The following is a 17,323-nucleotide window of genomic DNA, read 5'->3' as shown; positions in this document are numbered from 1 at the left end:
GCACAAACACACCTCTGGGGTGCTATCTGCTCTCACTTATACCTTTTTTTTTTTTCTTTCTAATCCACATATCCTCAATCTTTTTAACACCTGCTTTTTAAACCAAACTCTCCCTCCCTCCCTCCAAGCTTTTCTTCATCTTTTCATTAGGATACATTTTATCTCACTTCTCTTGTTCCGATGTCACCTAACAATTTCTGCAATTCTGAAAATGAATTTATTTATTGCTATGAAATTTTCCCTTGTGTATAGACAGTCTGAAGTTGGGAAGAGTTTTGCAGATATGAGATATATGCATACAAATATGTTATTGTGCATCTTTCATAAAAGAAAAAAAAAATAGCCAAAAAATTCCACACTTAACTAAAACCTTTACATGTTGTTTTGTCATGTGTGTTAAATAGAAACCTCTATATTACAGTACTCCTTTCTGAAGAAAGCTCCCCTATAACATGTCAAAACCTAAGAAGTTAAACAGAGTTAAGTCAAACAAGTTAAAATAGAAGTTAAACACAAACAATCTTAAGAAGCCTACTTTAAGAATATAAAACACAGAAAAGTACTCTTGCATAAATGATTCCCACCGTACCTACCATTGAAATAACACTCCAGCAAGTTGTTACACATCCTGTGTCTCCTAAGGTATTATATTTTTATATTTTCCAGAGAAGGGTACAAAAGAAAAAAAATAAAACTAAGTACATACTTGTGCCAAAACGTGGATGTGTAATGCCTCCTTTATTTCCACTGATTCTCTGTTTGAAGAAGCTAGAGAAGAACAAGTGATGGTATTTTCAATAGTTAAGCCACAAAATAAGATAAGACTGTGTCTGCAGTTAACAGAATTAAAACCTCCGTTCCATTCACACACGTTGCTTTTGTGTCAGAGGTCCTACACTCCTATTAAAAGTACCTGCCCTTGACAGTGGTAGTGCCTCTTTGATGTTCCACTAATGCAGGAATCCATGGCTCTCAGTGAAAGGCACTGGGCAGCTGTACAAAGCAACCTTACTTTTCTCGCACTGATAAATAAGTGATGAGAACAACCAATTAGTTTATGTTTTCCCTTCAAAATTTCATTCTGTCATTATTAACACACAGCAACACAGTAATTCATGCTAGCCAATAGTTCTATGCCTGTGGATGTAAACATTCATCCCTGTACTTACAATATTCCTTTCTGCAATTCCCAAATTATTCCTACCAGTAATGTGGCTGCATCATACATTAAGTACAGAAAGCTAACCATTGAGAGAAAAGATCTTACCGTATAGTGAAAGAATCAGCATCAGAGTATAGTGATGACTGAATACTCAAGAGCAGTTTTATTCCTGCCCTAGAGACCAACTAGGCTCAACAGGGAAGAAGCAGCAAGAAAATTTTTAAATGGTCTTAAAAACTAAGACATAAACATATCCAGCTGTTTTCTGCAAAAGTAAAGCCATAGCTGTTTTACGAAGTTCCATCGTGTCTATATGACCTACAAAAAATACTCAGGATCAGCTGAAAGTGGTTTGGACAAAACAGTATTAAATTTTCAACAAGAAAATGGAGATCTGAAGGTTTTATTTCAGTCAGTATAAAACTGTACCTTTCAACTCGCTTTTTATAAAACAAGATGAGAAATCAGTAATCAGACTAAAACGTACAGCTAATTTTCAAAGTATCTTTTCTATACTGATGAGGTCCCAAAGAAATTTTGACAGTGATAAAAATGCATTCTATTGCACAGCATACAGTTCATTGGAATATAGCTCTCTGAACTTGAGCACGTTCAAGGTGATTGAAGATTTCTTCTTCTGTTTCTGGAGTGAGCTGAACATTATCTTTGATTGGAGACAGCGGGTCTGACTTTTTACAAGAAGGGAGCTTTTCATAGTCTCTGCAGAAAGACAGACAAAACAAAACCCAGAGTTATGACATTATGTGTTTATAGCTACACACTGTGAGAACATATGGCTTAATTGAAAACTAGACCTTTCATCCAGCTACCTTTTCATCCACCAGCAAGTCCAAAACAAAAGTGATGTAAGTTTTATGTCCAATTTCACTGTGGCTAACAGTTTGACTGAAAGCTATTTCAACCATTTCAGTTATCCTGTAAATGGAATGAGAGCTATTATTTTTACATCTGAAGCATAGTACGTACCACATTCTACACAGGGCTGTTTGCGCTTCCTTAACTTCCAGGTCTTCTGGACAACTGTAGTATTATATATATTTTGTGAACGTTAAGGCCAGAACAGATTAGAGCCCTGTGTGATCTGTTTGCCCTCAGACAATGTAATTGCCTGTAGTCAATTTCAGTAGATCACTTAAATCTGAAAAAACAGTGAGCAGAGCACTCAGATCCAAGCCAGCCCCTCTTAGGAGGGAAAACTTTTTTGAGAAACAATTTACAAACAACATCCCTTAAACTAAGAAACAGCTATTTTAATTCCATAAAATTAGGTAATACATTCAAAATATATATTTCTGGTATACCCCCAGAAGTTACAGACCAGAAAAAACGTGGATAAGTGTGTGAATGTTGGGGCTTAAGTCTTAAAACCACCGGCACAGTAAAGGAGCACAGTGTCAGTGCTATTAGGCTCACTATCTTATTATGTCTGCATTCCAATAAATGAAAACACGTCATTTTCTAACAATCCTGGTCAGACATTCCCAATTGGAATCCAAGCAATACATACATAAACATTGTCAAATACCCCTTTGAAACTAGCTCCTAATCAGCATCAAAAGGATAATAAATACGATTTCTAAAAATGTTAGTACCAGAAGTAATACGCTTTTGAACAGAAAACAGCTGTCAACTTACTATAACCTACATCAGGCCCAAACTTACTGACTAGTTATTCAGTCTTAACGCACAGGCTCAGTCTCTTTTTCATACTAATTGCATTTCAGTTTCTTTTTCTTACAAATAAGACATCTGCACAATAAGAGTGAAATAATTTAAATATCAGTTCAGGTCAACACAAAACTCTGAAGTACTAATGTTTTCTGTGTTTGTATCTACAGAACTTATCAGATTTTTTTTTTCCCCAAAGTTAAAGTATTCATCTTCTCAGTGCAGGTGAAGTCCCTTCACAATCTGCTTCATGTTAATGAGAATGAAGAAATTCACTTAAAAAAAAAAAAAAATAATACTTGAAGTTGAAAGAGGTAGTTGAAACTAGGACAGTTTTGCCATCAGGAGTTTTAACTCAATCCCAAATGGAAACAGCGTTAAGACAAAATACCTACATTTAATATTACCATTTCTGTTATTATAGGAAAATAAATCATCCACACAAGGGAAAATAGCATTTTCTAGTGTCCAAAGCAGTAAAGTATCTCACAAATAGAGACTTTCTTTAGCAATCCTTCATCATTTCACCACCATTTTGAAAAGAAAACAGATGTAACAAACAGCCACTTTGAAGTATGAGAGGCAATCAAAGTTAAATAAAACCAGTGTGCTTTCAATCAAGTTTGGCAACTTCTAGGCTGCTTTTGTATCTGAGCTAAGAAATGACTTTTAGTATTTGATGTAAAGTGGCAATAACTTTCATATAAATTACATTATAATAAGTGCACCACTTAAAATAAATTGATTTTAGCTGAGAGTTCTTTCTGGTTAGTATGAAAAGCGTAATCAGAAGTAGAAAGTATATTTACTTCAAATTATAACTCGTGGCTACACTAAACAACAAAAAAGTAAATCTGCCTAGGAAATGAAGAACTGTGTGTAGAAATATATATCTGAAGATGTTCTCCTTGTTTCCTCCCAACAATTCAGCACTTATTTCCTGAAGGTTTTTTCAAAGCTTTACAAAGGCTTTAAGTAAAGGGTTAAAGCATCTCACCTTTTAAACTGGAAGTTTCTCCAGAGTTCACCAATGGTGGTTTGTAGTCCCAACTTATTTTCAGCATCGCAGTGATTCCTCTTTTGCACAGGAGACAGTTTCTTACTTAATCCACTTACTTTAGCTGGTATCAATGGCTTCAGTTTTGTCACAATATGCGACCCCACAGAACTGGATTTGCGTAAACCAGGAACCTGTAGCATTTTCAATACCGGAGTATTAATGATTAAAATAAAAACCTACAAGCAGCATAATCTGTTATTAAGTGTTTAATTAAAAAGTGCTTTACATTGTGTAAAGTTAATGCAATATGATTTCCCCAAGAGCATATTTAGACAGCTTCTCTAACCCCAAAATCTTCATCTCACGTGGAGCTAATGCAACTGTGAGAACTGATGAACCAGCTTCTGTATATCTTTGCATCTTAAATAGCTGTAAAACTATGCTTCTTTGGAATGCAGTTGTAAAAGTTTATTGAATTCTTGTTTTCTCATCTATTCAAATGGGAACACAAGAAAAACTTTCCAGGTCAACTTTCTCATTTCAGAGAAGTTACGATCTGGTATCACTCTCTAGGATACCTACAATTCAATTTGTCATAAAATACAAGAAGAGAAAAGATATCAGTGCAATTAACCCAAGGATTGTACTTTTTTTTCAGATCAGTTTTCTTGTCTCAGATTTTTTCTGTTGCCAGCTCATAAAGGTAGCAGAGCAAATGCACAGCTAAGGAAATAAGGAGGACAAAATCTCTTAGCAGCTTGCTTTCGAGTAACATTATGAACGTCCAGCAGAAATTGGTGCTCTTTGGGCAGCACAACATCCTGAAGATATGCTCAAATGACGTTCATACTACACCTCCACACCCCCACACACCAAGAATTCCCCAATAGTTAATACATTAACTCTCCAAATATCTTTAATGCAAGAACTTATTCTTTAAGCAAACCATACTAAACATTATTAGAAATAGTCACATAACTCCAATCTCAAGATGAGTTCAGTTCGTGGCTTAGTTTTGTTGAAGAGAAGCAGGCAAAGTGTTATTCTAATGAGCAAGCACTAGTTTTCATAAACAGGTCTTCCAGAATGAAGCTGGAATTTAAATCTTAACATAGAAACTATGAGGATGACCACAAGATGTCACTATCATATAACACACACAGTACTTGTGCTTTGCAAAGAAGCTTCTGATATTTCTTCTCATGGTGGATGGGAAAGAAACAAGTAGGGGTGTACATGAGAGAACAAAAGCATCTTCCCTTGACTTTTGAATCTTTTAGCCAGTTTTAATGGCAACGCCTAAGGAATTAAAGTACCACCAGATGTTACGGTTCCAGAAGCTGTGTAGACAGGTACAGCTCTTAAAAGTGCCATGAAGACAGGGAATGCAAGTTCATTCTTAGACATGTAAGATACCACATAGAAGACAAGTTACTGGCACTCAACAGGAAAAGTAACCAGAATGTGGGCTGTGAAGGGAAGCTGGCTATTCTTGAGCAGTCTAATGTCAAATAACGCCTACAACTAAAACAAGTAAAGAAACATGCTTAGTTAAAACTTTTTCAGGTTTCTAAGTTAAAAAACTTTTTCTTTTAGAAGGGCAGGAAGCTGCTGAACTAGTGGACTCATCCACACAAGCAATGAAATGAGATGTATCTTGTGACTGCCTAAAATGACTGCAATTTGCATTGTAAAACTTACATTTTTAGCATTCCAGAGGAAAATAAAGTGGGTTTTTTGAGTTAGCTGGCTTCTTACTAAGCAAGTTGCAACCACGCTAGTCACAGGGAGCCTGCACATCTTTCACCTCGGCTCTGATAAAGATGAGTAAGAAAGCAATTTTCTCTTGCTAGGAGGCACATTGTTGCATGGAAAGACTTAGAACAAACTATTAGGCTGTGAAAACTCATTTTCAGAGTTCAGTAGAACTAGTAGTAAAATTAAAGGAATCCTTACCTTGATCTTTGCTACCATATTCTTTCTGTCAGTTTGAACAGCAGAAAATACTGGAGGCCTCTGAGTACATTGGTTATCAAACAGTCTTAAATTGGAGTCAGATTCCTTCAAAGAAAAAATAATTTTGCTTTCAAAACACCTTTCTACACTGTGTATAAAGTTTTTATATCCAATTACCTATACTTTATAAAGTAAATTTTCAGCAATTTTTAGAAACTACATGAAATCCTTAGTATATTTTCAAGGAGAGCGCCAGCTTGAGACACAGGTTCTCTCAGAGGACTTCTTCATGGACTTAAAGCAGAGAACAAAAGGTAGCCTACAACTGTAGTGTTGAAACTCATTGCAGTAACAGCAGTGAAAAGACTGGGGGGGGGGTGAGGGAAGTATAGACTTGATTTAAACTACTAAGTCAATTCATACTACACAACAGCAACAAACACCAAAAAGTTTTGCGAGTAGAAGTTCCATAATCCACAGGGTATAAATCAAAGGAGAACCTCACAACTTAATTTCTATCTTTGAGATAGAAAACATAAGAAAAGGTTGAAATATCTAGTTTTCTTACTTTTGTGTAAGAATTATTGTTAGATACCTGTAGTACTTTTGAAGACTCCAACCTGCATTCTGGTGGCTCAAAAGACTTTTGAGACTGGGAGAAACGCTGTGGTTCTATTAAGGGAGAGGATTCTTCATCTGATTCACCACACATGGCTTCAGTCTCTGCTTGTACCCCATTACTGTTATCTTCCTGAGATGCCATACAGCTGTTTCTTTGTTGGTGAAACTGCTGTGAGAATACAGTATGAGATGGACCAGGATTTCCTGAATGATTTCCAAGGATGCTAAGCCACTGGAAGCAACTTCTTGGTCTTTCTCCAGAAACTGATGAGACAGTCTTTGTTTTTTCAGTTTCTAAAAATGGAGATTCATCTTCAGCTACATGTTCTACCTCCTGTTGCTTGCAATCCTCCTCAACATCTTGAATTCTATCACTCTCATCCTTTTCTTTAAAACCAAACATATCTGCATCATTGCAGAAAAATCTAAAAAATTAAAAGAAAAATGAAGTTGAAAGCAACAGAAAAGTAACTGCAAGTATTTCATCTCCAAAACCTTATCCATCAATTTGATTTTTGAAATGCATTTGAAAGACAGATTGTTTTGACCATGGGCAAATCACCATGGTTTTACTTCTCCAGTCCCTCATGAAGGCATTTAAAAGACAACACAAAATAATTTGACTGTTTCAATGGAAAAAACAAGCACCTGTAAAAATGTCATTCATCGACTAAGAATAATGATAGGCCCTCCTTCTGAAAGGAACTAGAAATTATACAAAATTAAAGAAAAATATTATGATAAATATTAATTGATATTTAAATGATAATTAAGCTCTTATTGAGAAATCTAAAATCTATCCAGCTCTTTTTGTGTTATAGGAGCAGCTCTTAAGGATGGGTACTAGTCAAATTTCCTCCCTTCTACTTGATACAAGCTGAGCTTTCATTTGGAGAAAAGCCTGCCATCACTAACAACTCTTTTTAATTAAACTGAACCTCTAACTTAGAGAAGGTATGAGTTAAAAAAAATATCAATATTCAGATTGTTTTATAAAATTATACCTCTCTCACACACAAATCTTCAAATTATTCAAGGTAAAAAAAACAACAACAACAAAAAAAATGAGACAGATCTGTGACACTTATTTGTAAAAAGCAGTTCAAATAGCTGTGGTCAAATGCAACAAACTAAAAATCTGAGAAACTCAAAGTCTTTTTTCTTAAACTGTCATTGGAGAAATAAGAAACATGATCCGAAGGGAATTGGGTAAGAAGTGCTGTACCTGGTTATACTGGCTGGTACTCCTTTATTGAAACATATAAGCAAAAACCTCAGTAAAGATAAGTCAGTATACCAAGTTTTGCTTATTTATTTGGCTAAGGCAGCTTTATTCTTTTTTTCTCGCTTACATTTTTTTTTTTTTGATGAGTTGTCATATGAAAATGAAGCATGGCCAACACCTTGATAATTGATATGTAGAGACTAGACTATATTGGGTTGTGTCACAGCCTTCATTTCTGCAGTTAAAAAAAGTACCAGGCATTTACCTATCTATGCATCCCATATTGCATGTTTAGCACAAGAAGTTGCCCATCTCAGCTACAACTACAAGTGCATTGATACAGTCGCATAAAAAAACCCTAAAGTATCCTCTCAGCATACACATTATTTCAGTAGCCATGATACCAAATGCTATCTTGCTATTCATTGGAACACGTGACGCAAGCGTACCTGCTTCTTGTTCCTGGAACAATCACAGCATCTGTCTGTTTGTTTTTCCTTTGCAGAAAGGAAGCAAATTTATTTCTAACTCTGGGCAGAGAGTTAGAGCTTTCTTTAATGACAGAATTCCCTGAAGAATCAATGTTTTCTATTGCAGAAATGCTCTTCTGTGATTGACCATCTTCACCACTCTCCTTGAATTTTTTCGCTTTCGAAAATGAATATTGATTCAACAGATCTCCATCTGAGAGTTCTTCTAAATCTAAAGACAGTTTAAGAATCACTGAATAAGCTTGTTCTAGAACTAACCAGTTATGAGAGAAATGAACATTATTTATCCCTACTGCCTTAAAAAGTGTTCTTGACATTATGGTTCAGAACTTGCTTTTACTGTTACTTTGCATTACATAAGCTTAAAGAAACTTTAGAAAGGTAGATGAAAGGAGGACTTAACAGTTGAGACTAAGAGGAGCACGTATTATGGTTTCAACACCATGAAATCAAAGTTCACTAAAAGCTAGAAGGTATGTGTCTAGTAAACTAATTAAAAATTTTGATAAATTAAAGAGTAGGAAGACTGTCAAGAGAAACAAAGGTGAAAATGAAATCCTGGTAGCGTGAACAGAAATAAGGATGCAAAAGAAGAAATACAGAGAAAAACATATCAGGTGAAGCACAGTGGCCAGACCTCAGCTCTCTGATAGACTATTTCCATTTCTTCACATGCAACAATAAGATAGAAGTTAAACCACAAAATATCTAGCACACTTTTCTCCATTTTTAAGAACTGAATCTCAAAATTGAAATGGACAGTATTTTATAATATGGTAAAATCTTTAATACAATCTTCTGTTGTTACTTAGAAACATACCACTCCTTTGTCTTTTTGCAAAGAGCTCTTTGCCTGGAAGATTTAACCCTTTGATACTGATTATCTTCTCAATGCCTTTCGTTGTTGATTTCTCTGGTAAGTGAGTTGTATGAGGAACATCATCTGTACTAGGGCCAAGCTTGTAGTCTTTGTTCCAAATACTATTTACATGATTAGCACGTTTGTCATTCCAGCCATGGCTTCTTTGCTGTGTAGGCTATAGAAAAATTAGAAATGAGAAACAGGCTCATAATTTGCCTTCTAAGATTTCCTCATTTAGCATAAGAGCATTTTGACACACACCCATTGTTGACATGTCCATTCCACAGAAACGCTTCCATTTTGTTCCCACATTTCTTATGCTTCCCTGACAAATTCTTTTTCATCTGTGCTGCCATGACTTCTTCATTCCAATATGGCATAAGTGGCTAACTGCTCTTCTCAAAATTAAAGGCTTAATTATTACCTATATTCAGTAGAATGATTTTGGAAAATGTTTTCCTCATAGTTGAATTTACTTAGAAAAAATATACTCCCCAAGTCAGTTCCCAAAAAAATCTTAATTAGTTACTTCAGTAAATAGGATTAAGGACTTACCGAAGAAGGGTAGAAGTAAAACAGTCAAAAAAAGACAGTCATGCTCTAAGAAGTGAGGTTCTACTTGTACAGAGAGTGAGAACTAAGGGTTTGTATGCTACAGGTCACCTAATTCAGGGCCATCTTCTCTGGATACCCTGATACCAACATTTAGCCAGCATAACTTAGCTCAAGCCTCTGCTGTGACTTAAATGAATGCAGCCATGTCAGGAAAGGAAAGAAAACCCCTCATGCCTCACATGTATCTTAAGGATCTCCATTAACAACTTCCTATTCACCAGGAAATAATTTGTTCCTATGTCTACCCATACTTATGTTTACTAACAAGCCCATTAAAAATTAAGGAAAAAAACCTCATGAAACTGAAAGCACACCAAGCCCTCAGTAACACAGAAGATTTAACTCTGCAAATGCACACTCTTGGTTGCACAACTATTTACCTATGTAAGTTATTTTATAATTTTAGATCAGAAGCAAGTAGCACATGATGGAAGAAAACAGTCAGGATAATTCCAAGTGTAGCCAAATCACTTCTTTCTTTTCACTATTTTAGTTGGTGTTTAATGTGTTCAAGGGCCATCTAGGTCACAGTGTTTTCCTGCTTACTTTTTTGGAAAATGCAAAGGATTTGAAGTAAAGTGAAGAGTTACGAAACACCAGGATAGGAAGGTGACCACAGACCATTGTGCCACTGTCAAAACAAGCACAGCAATGCAGAAGACCAACAACTAGAAAGGACTACAGCCAGAGGAGTTGGAAGGCATGTATTATCAGAACTACAGTCAGTCAGAAAACAATGGCTCTAAAAACCATGCTTCTGTATTTACATTTTCCAGCATCTTTTAGATGAGATCCTCTAAAGGGCTTTACTGGTTTTGACTGTTAAAAACAGAAATTTCAGTTCTCAAGTGCCATAAACACAGTTAACTTTTATGTAAGATCCTTTTCCTGGATTAGAATTTATAGAACTGCCTGAATGCATCAGCATCTGGCATTACCTGGTGGTCTCTTTAATAACTAGATGAGTTGTAAAGCCACAACAGTAACTACTGGTTTGTTTTCAGTAACTACTTTTGTGTGCTGCAGAAGTTTGTAGACTAGATGTCACTTATACTTCAAAGAATTAAATTCTGACTCTGAGTGGAATATTAATAAAAGAGTTTTACACTGGATTGCTCTTTGTATCATACTCCTTCACACAATTCCAAGAACATACAGTTTCTGTACTAGCAGAATAGCTTTCACTGACAAGTCAGTTAGGAATAACAATCAGCTGTACTCTTCCATCAGCCTTCAAACCTGTGTTATTATCTCAGTATGTAGCTTTAGAACAAAGGTGTTACCTGTGCAGTATCAGGGTTATAGTTATCAATTTGTTCCATCGTATCAATATCAATGTTCCCAAGGGCAATTTGAAAACCAGTGCTATCTCCAAAGTGTCTGTAGCCATCATATTAAAGGAAAATATATCTTAATAGTGCAATAAATGAACTGTAGCAATGAAGTTAGAACAGCTATTTCTGAATTTGTGATTAACCATATATAGATACTAATAGTTATGGTTCAATATGATGTGACAAGTCAATGTATCTGCAGTGCTTGGCAAACTAAGCAAGCCTAAAGGTAATCATTCAATCATTAAATACAAGTCACTCGAAAATCATCATCTTTCTCCATCATCATCTTTCTCCTTTCTGGCATCTGGAAATGACAGATAGTAGCTAGCTTGAAGAACATACAAAGCTAGCAACTACTTAAACAGTCCTCTCTTTGTTCTCTTCATTTTCCATGCTGAAATTTATGACAAGTATCAAAATTACACTTATTTTGTAGTGAGACATATCTGTTAAAACTGGGAATGTTTAGATTATAAATTCATAGCAAGAATTAAAGCAATAGAGATTACAACACAGAACACAGGCACAAACTAAGCCATGAAACAACTCAAACAGTTGAAGAATAACCTGTACTTAGGAGTTATTATCTATAAAAGGAAATAGCAGCTACATAAAATGATAGGTCATTTTTTATTACTCAGTTATCCACTGTGCTAAAAAAAAAAAAAAAAAAAAACCCCAAACTTTCCTGTGCCTCCATAATTTATAATGCTGCAAAGAAAGAAGGATTTAACCAATAGTAGAAGTGCAGTGAAAAACAATGCAAGACACCACAACTGTTCACATTGAATTTTCTCAGTTTCAATACCAAAAGGATACCGTCCTGCATAAATTAGCGTTTCTGGATCAATATCATCAGCATAATCATTCAGAGGAACTAATTTTCTCTTGATGGGATCAAAAACCAACTGATAAAGGAATGTATTATTGGCTCGTGTGAAACCCTGTATGTATTCTTCTGATACAGTTATATTCATCTTCAAGTAGTGCCCCATTTTCTTAATAACCTGTTCAAAAAGAAAAAATTAACTGTTGCTTTTGAACAAATAACAGAACTCCATGTTTGCCTTCAGAAGTATTAATTAAGGACTGAAGGGCTTGGAGTAATCAGAATTTCTATTTCAGCAAGTAATAGAAATATAATGTGAAGAGAAGAAACAGTTTTTTCAAAAAACTCAAGTAATAAAAAGTATTTACATTTCACAATTATAAGTTATTTTTGTTTGTCATTAAATGTAGAACACATTCTGTTACAAAGATCAGCTTAAACAGGAGAGATAAAGCAAGAAAAATAGCCTTGTGCATTGTTTTCTCAATTCTAGCAGTTTATAGCACAAGCCAACACTTCATGAAGTCTTTTTGTCCAACCAATAAATATCTATAGGACAGGTCAAAATACTTTAGACCATTCTTCTCAGAACAGAGAAAGCTAAGAAGCACTCACATTTTCAATTCAGTGCTTTATATACAGAGACATAAGCTCCCAAATAGCCAACACAAAGCTACAATCAATATTACCTTTATAATATCTGGATTGTTAGCTAATTTTAGTAACTTGCATGCTTTAGCTAACCCAATTCCATGGATTGATGAGAGGTAGTCACAACCAGACAGAATACACATATAACGGAACTTCTCTTCAGTGAATATATTTCCGAGGTGCTTGCAGTTTCCTAGCCGAGCTTGATCTATCTCCAATCCATTTCCAAATTTGTCAATTTTCAAAAACACCTGGAAATGCAGTGGAAAAAATAATATTCACCAATACAGGCTCCTTGTTCTATTTGTACATATGCTAGTTTATTGCACTTAGCAGAAATAATAGAGGCGAGTGCTTTCAATTTCCACAAATTATTGTAACAAACTAAGTCAAACACATTTAGCAACTTTCAACTCTGCTTTTAAGATATCACTGAGAAGTAAGGGCTATTAGCATTTTCTTCTATACCTTTTTACATCCAAAAGCTAAAAGATCAGAATCTTCTGTAATGATGGCCTGAACCACGCCAGTCTTATTAAGGTAAGCCAACTGAGCATCAGCTTCATAGGGAGCAACAATACAATCAACTCCTCGGGCTCGTGCAGCCTGTACACAAACAGGAAACACACAAGTATTTAGTAACCATTTTCTTTATTTACCTATATCCCCCATCTGCTCCTTTTTTTTTTTTTCCCCCACCCTCTCCAATCTTGAAGTCCTATCTTTCACATTTAAAACCCAAGTTTCAAGGAATTTTAAGGATGGTTGACAAAACAGCCTCTCCTGTGCAGGCATGTATCAGTGTACACACTGATCACAGCTGCATGCTTCACACTCCTGCACAGTACACTCTCTTCAAAGAAAACAAAGCAATTTTTCCTATGATAGCAGTGGAAGAATGCAAGGGAACCTGGAAAGGTTTTTAAGAAGCAAGAATTTATTCCAGGAACTTGCTGAGGTAGGTATCTAAGTAATTTTGAAAATTCAAGATGCTACTTAAGTCAGTTCATGGATTTTAAAAGTGCTGTATTTAAGCTGACAAATCACTATTATTTAAACAATAGGGCACAATAAATCTGAAGTGAAGTTACCCATGTCTAACATGATCCAGTGTATGATGTAGATTAAGAAGAGGAAGTACAGGGAATATTTTTCTTTCCTACGTAGACAAGGTAGCACTGTAGTTGTACCAAAGCAGAGTAAAGCATGCTTACAGACTTACTGCATTGATTTTTTCATTTGATACTGTTCATCTCAGCAGCTCTGACAACTTACTTTAATGACTTCGTGAGCCATAGCATGCGTAACATTTACACTGCGAGCAAAACAGTCCCTTGCTTCTGAAAATTTCCCTTCCCGAAACAACTGCTTTCCTTTCAGAAGATTGGCTTGTCGCTTCCTGAAAGAAAAATATCCATTGACCATACTGTTGGTTTTTTCCTCCCTCCCCTCTCTCCCCCCCCCACTTAAAAGAACAAGTATTACAAAGGACCAGGAGATAGAGAAAAGCAGGCAAGCTGTGTTGCAGTTAAATGTGCCCCAAATCCATTCTACCGTGTAAAATTCCAAATATCAGAATAACTGCAAGCCACCACATCAACAAAAGACAACCAGATTGGCATAGTGAAATACACAGTGAGAAAAAAGCAACAACTCCAACTGAAACCAGCAGTGAAAGAGAAGAGTTGAATTCATAATCAGGATGCAGTAAAATAAGTGTAATGGATTTCTGGAGCATCTGATGCTCACTGATTTACAGAAGAGAAGGCATTATTTACTTCATTTCAAATATTAAAAATGGTTTGCACCATACTCAAGAAAATATATGCTCCATGATAACTGATAAACAGCAACATTTAATAAGAAATTCTCAGAGCTTCAGCAAGATGTACAGTTAGATAGGACTCGAATCCAAAGCTGAAGTAATTCTAGCTGTTTATTTGAAGAGAATGATAAGGAAGGTGGCATTAATTTTAAATGAAGTTATATTATGTAAGAATATTTTTGTCCACAGAGATCAATCAGCTGGAGTGAACTGAAAGGCCTTAACACATTACAGGATATAGTGCTCAATAGTTTACTTCCTTCCTCTCTAAAAGTACTTTCATTTATTAAGCACATTTCTATTTTTGGAATGAAATCTCTAAGAAGATGTTTGTACAATTTTAAATGTAAATTCAGTGAAATTAAACTAAGTTACAGGAAAAGATGACCAAAGATCACTGCCTAACAAGTTTGAAATTTTTCCAAATCTGAAAATGGACTGTGGTGTTAAACATACTGCTGTGTTGGCAAATCAATACTTACTCTCTTCGGGCCTTCTCTACTTCCTTTTTAGAAGGTAGGGTGCATCCATCAAATACCAAAATCGGTTTAATTCCGAATGAGAGGAGCATATCAACAAGTTTCATGCAGAAAGCTACATAACTGTGTCAGCAACAAGAGGGGAAAAAAACAAAAGCTTTTCATTGATCAGGGATCTTAACAGGCCTTACATCTTTCCTGTATCACAGAAAGATTAAGAACACATGAATGCCCTTTTTTAATAAATAAATGCTTCACCTCCCAGCTTAGGTCTGAGCCTACCAAGCTCTATTTTTGCACAAAATGCACTAAAAATTCAAGCAGCATTCAGCTGACTCTGCTACAATAGATTGCAAATGCTCTACATTATCTTTCCCTGGAGCCTTTAAAAAGTTTCATTGAGTGCATTTTTATAGAGCAACGGTGTATAAAGCCTCTAGCCACGGAACTATCCAATTCTCAGCTGATGAGTATGTGCTAACAGACAGACACGTAAATATATCCTCCCACCCTAAGCATACAGGCATGCTACTGAAAACATTCAGAGATAGGACAGTTACCCAAACTGCACTAGAAGTAGAGCACAGACCAGGAGGCAATCCTCCACTGCTTGCACAGACCAACCTTCAGTAAAAATATTTGCAGGTATTCCAGACCTTGCGTACTTCCTCAGACCTCTCATTTCCTCACCTGTTAGTTCTGTGGACCTGTACAACAGGCTCATTTCATCAGCGGCACGCAACTAACATTTAACAGCAAGTTATTCAATATTCTGTAAAATTATTCAGACGCGTTTTAAAGCGAGGAGGGGATCTCTACACTATTATTGAAGAGCCTAAGATTAATGACCATACGTCCACAAAGATAGATTTTTTTCCCCCCCTCATAAAATAGATATAGTTCAGAAGTTCAATTACTCTAAAGCTCCCACTGATGGGTCATGTTTCCCCGCTTTCTTTTTAATTCATTTAAAAACACATAATTTCTCAGAATTCCAAAGGATTTCCACTATTTTCAAAGACAAGCAGCAGAGCTGAATGAAACTCTGCAGTTCTCCCCATCAGAAGCAGGAATTAAAGTTTTGAATCAATTTGTAATCAGTGCTCTTTTGTCTCCAGCCAAACAATCAAAATCCCATGAATGAAGCTTAGCCCAGACTGGCTAGTATTTTTATTTCTAAAGAGAAAGGAGGAAAAACATTTCAGATGACAATCTAAAACAAGAGCTCAACTCGACTTTTTAAGGATAGGACAAAGGACAAGAATCTGTGCCAACCTGACCTACGCTGCAAAGCAGGACTTGCAGCACAGCCACGGTTTTTGTGTCCTTTCTTAGAAACGAGGCTACTGAGGGAAGAATCCACGTTGCAGGCAAAGAGCTACTGTTACTAAAAATGTAACAAGCCAAGCGAAAAAAAATAAGTGAAAAAATCAGTGCAAGAAATTGCTCAAAGAGGGAGGCATGTGTCTGTCAGAACCGAGCTGAAACTGCTTCAACTTCACTTTTAACTCAAGAACACCCAGACCAACGAGACCTCAGCCCGTGGAAGGGCCCGGAAAGAGATGTTCCCGTGACTTACTGGTCCGTCGGCTCTCCCCTGGCCAGCTTCTCTGCGCAGCCATAGGAGCCTTTGTGCAGCCAGCAGTACGCGTCCACCGCCACCGCCTGCCCGCGGTACTTCTTCACGTGGCCGGGCTCCGCGGCCTCCTTGATGAACTGCAGCAGCCCTTGAATGCCCATAGCGCGGCTGCGGGAGGAAAAACGCGCGGCATTAACGCACCCTCAGCTCAGCCCGGCGTTCGGAAAGGGCTGCCATCGAGCCCGCCCGCAATCCTCCACCCAGCCCTTCAAGTCGACGGGGAGTTTTCGAGCACCCGATTAAGGACGACAAGGCCGAGGCGGCCACCCCGCCGCCGCCGCCGCCGCCCCTACCTCGGCCCACACCACCGCTGCCTGGGAGGGGGCAAGAAGAGAGCGGGACAACGGTCCCCAACGGCCACAACCCCGCGCGCCGCTACTTCGCTGAGGGGAGCTGGGGAGAAGAGAGGCCAAGCGCTGCCCCGCTCCACTGCCGCAAGCCGCGCTCAGCCGTAGCGCGCGACCTCCGCCTCGGGGCTTTCAAGCAGCGCGCGCTCTGCGCCGTGGCCCCGCCCCCGGAACGGACTACAAATCCCAGCGTGCTCCGCGCGGGCAAATGGCAGCGGTGCGGCAGGTCGCTCTGCCCTACAGGAGGGCGGGTCTCGGTGCAGCGCCATTTTGATTGGGCGGCACTGAGCTCCTCTGCCGCCTTCGAATCCCCGCGCCTGGCCCCGGGCGTGGCTGTGGGGGGGGCTTTGTTGCCTCGCGCTGGGAGTGCCGCGCGTTGCTGTGGTTCCCGCCGGGAGCGGTGCGGAACCGCCGCGCTGCTGGCTGGGAGAACGGCGGTCAGCGCCTCGTAAGGGCTGTGCCACTGCGGCATTCGGCGCTTCTTTTCGGTTCGGTGTTTGTATCCCTGCTGCCCGGTCGCATCTGTACCATGGTGCATAGAGAAAGGATTCTGAGAGGTGTGAATTAAAGAAATACACATAGCAGAAAATCCACC

General features: G+C 37.7%; 1 protein-coding gene across 1 annotated transcript; it reads right to left on the bottom strand.

Moving 5' to 3' along the window:
- Positions 1–19: 19 nt before the first annotated feature.
- On the bottom strand, positions 20–16,818 carry EXO1 (exonuclease 1). Its single transcript, XM_052701762.1, has 14 exons — positions 16,675–16,818; positions 16,322–16,489; positions 14,746–14,865; positions 13,714–13,837; positions 12,907–13,044; positions 12,477–12,689; positions 11,778–11,965; positions 10,905–11,001; positions 8,965–9,181; positions 8,103–8,355; positions 6,403–6,853; positions 5,808–5,912; positions 3,849–4,042; positions 20–1,882 (listed from the first exon to the last, which is right to left on the bottom strand). Exons 2-14 carry the CDS (start codon positions 16,480–16,482, stop codon positions 1,741–1,743), a joined length of 2,403 nt encoding a protein of 800 aa, XP_052557722.1. The 5' UTR covers positions 16,483–16,489; positions 16,675–16,818; the 3' UTR covers positions 20–1,740.
- Positions 16,819–17,323: the final 505 nt, after the last annotated feature.

The sequence above is a fragment of the Tympanuchus pallidicinctus genome, unplaced genomic scaffold, assembly GCF_026119805.1.
Source record: "Tympanuchus pallidicinctus isolate F22 unplaced genomic scaffold, pur_lepc_1.0 scaffold1, whole genome shotgun sequence".
Lineage (NCBI taxonomy): Eukaryota > Metazoa > Chordata > Aves > Galliformes > Phasianidae > Tympanuchus > Tympanuchus pallidicinctus.
This window is presented reverse-complemented; position numbering and strand designations above follow the sequence as displayed.

Coding starts and splice junctions, on each gene's coding strand:
- EXO1 (XM_052701762.1), bottom strand. CDS start 16,482: ATGGGCATTCAAGGGCTGCTGCAGTTCATCAAGGAGGCCGCGGAGCCC. Junction 14,866..16,321: donor AGGGGAGAGCCGACGGACCA/GTAAGTCACGGG, acceptor TTGCTGACACAG/TTATGTAGCTTTCTGCATGA. Junction 11,002..11,777: donor ACGCTAATTTATGCAGGACG/GTATCCTTTTGG, acceptor TGATGGCTACAG/ACACTTTGGAGATAGCACTG.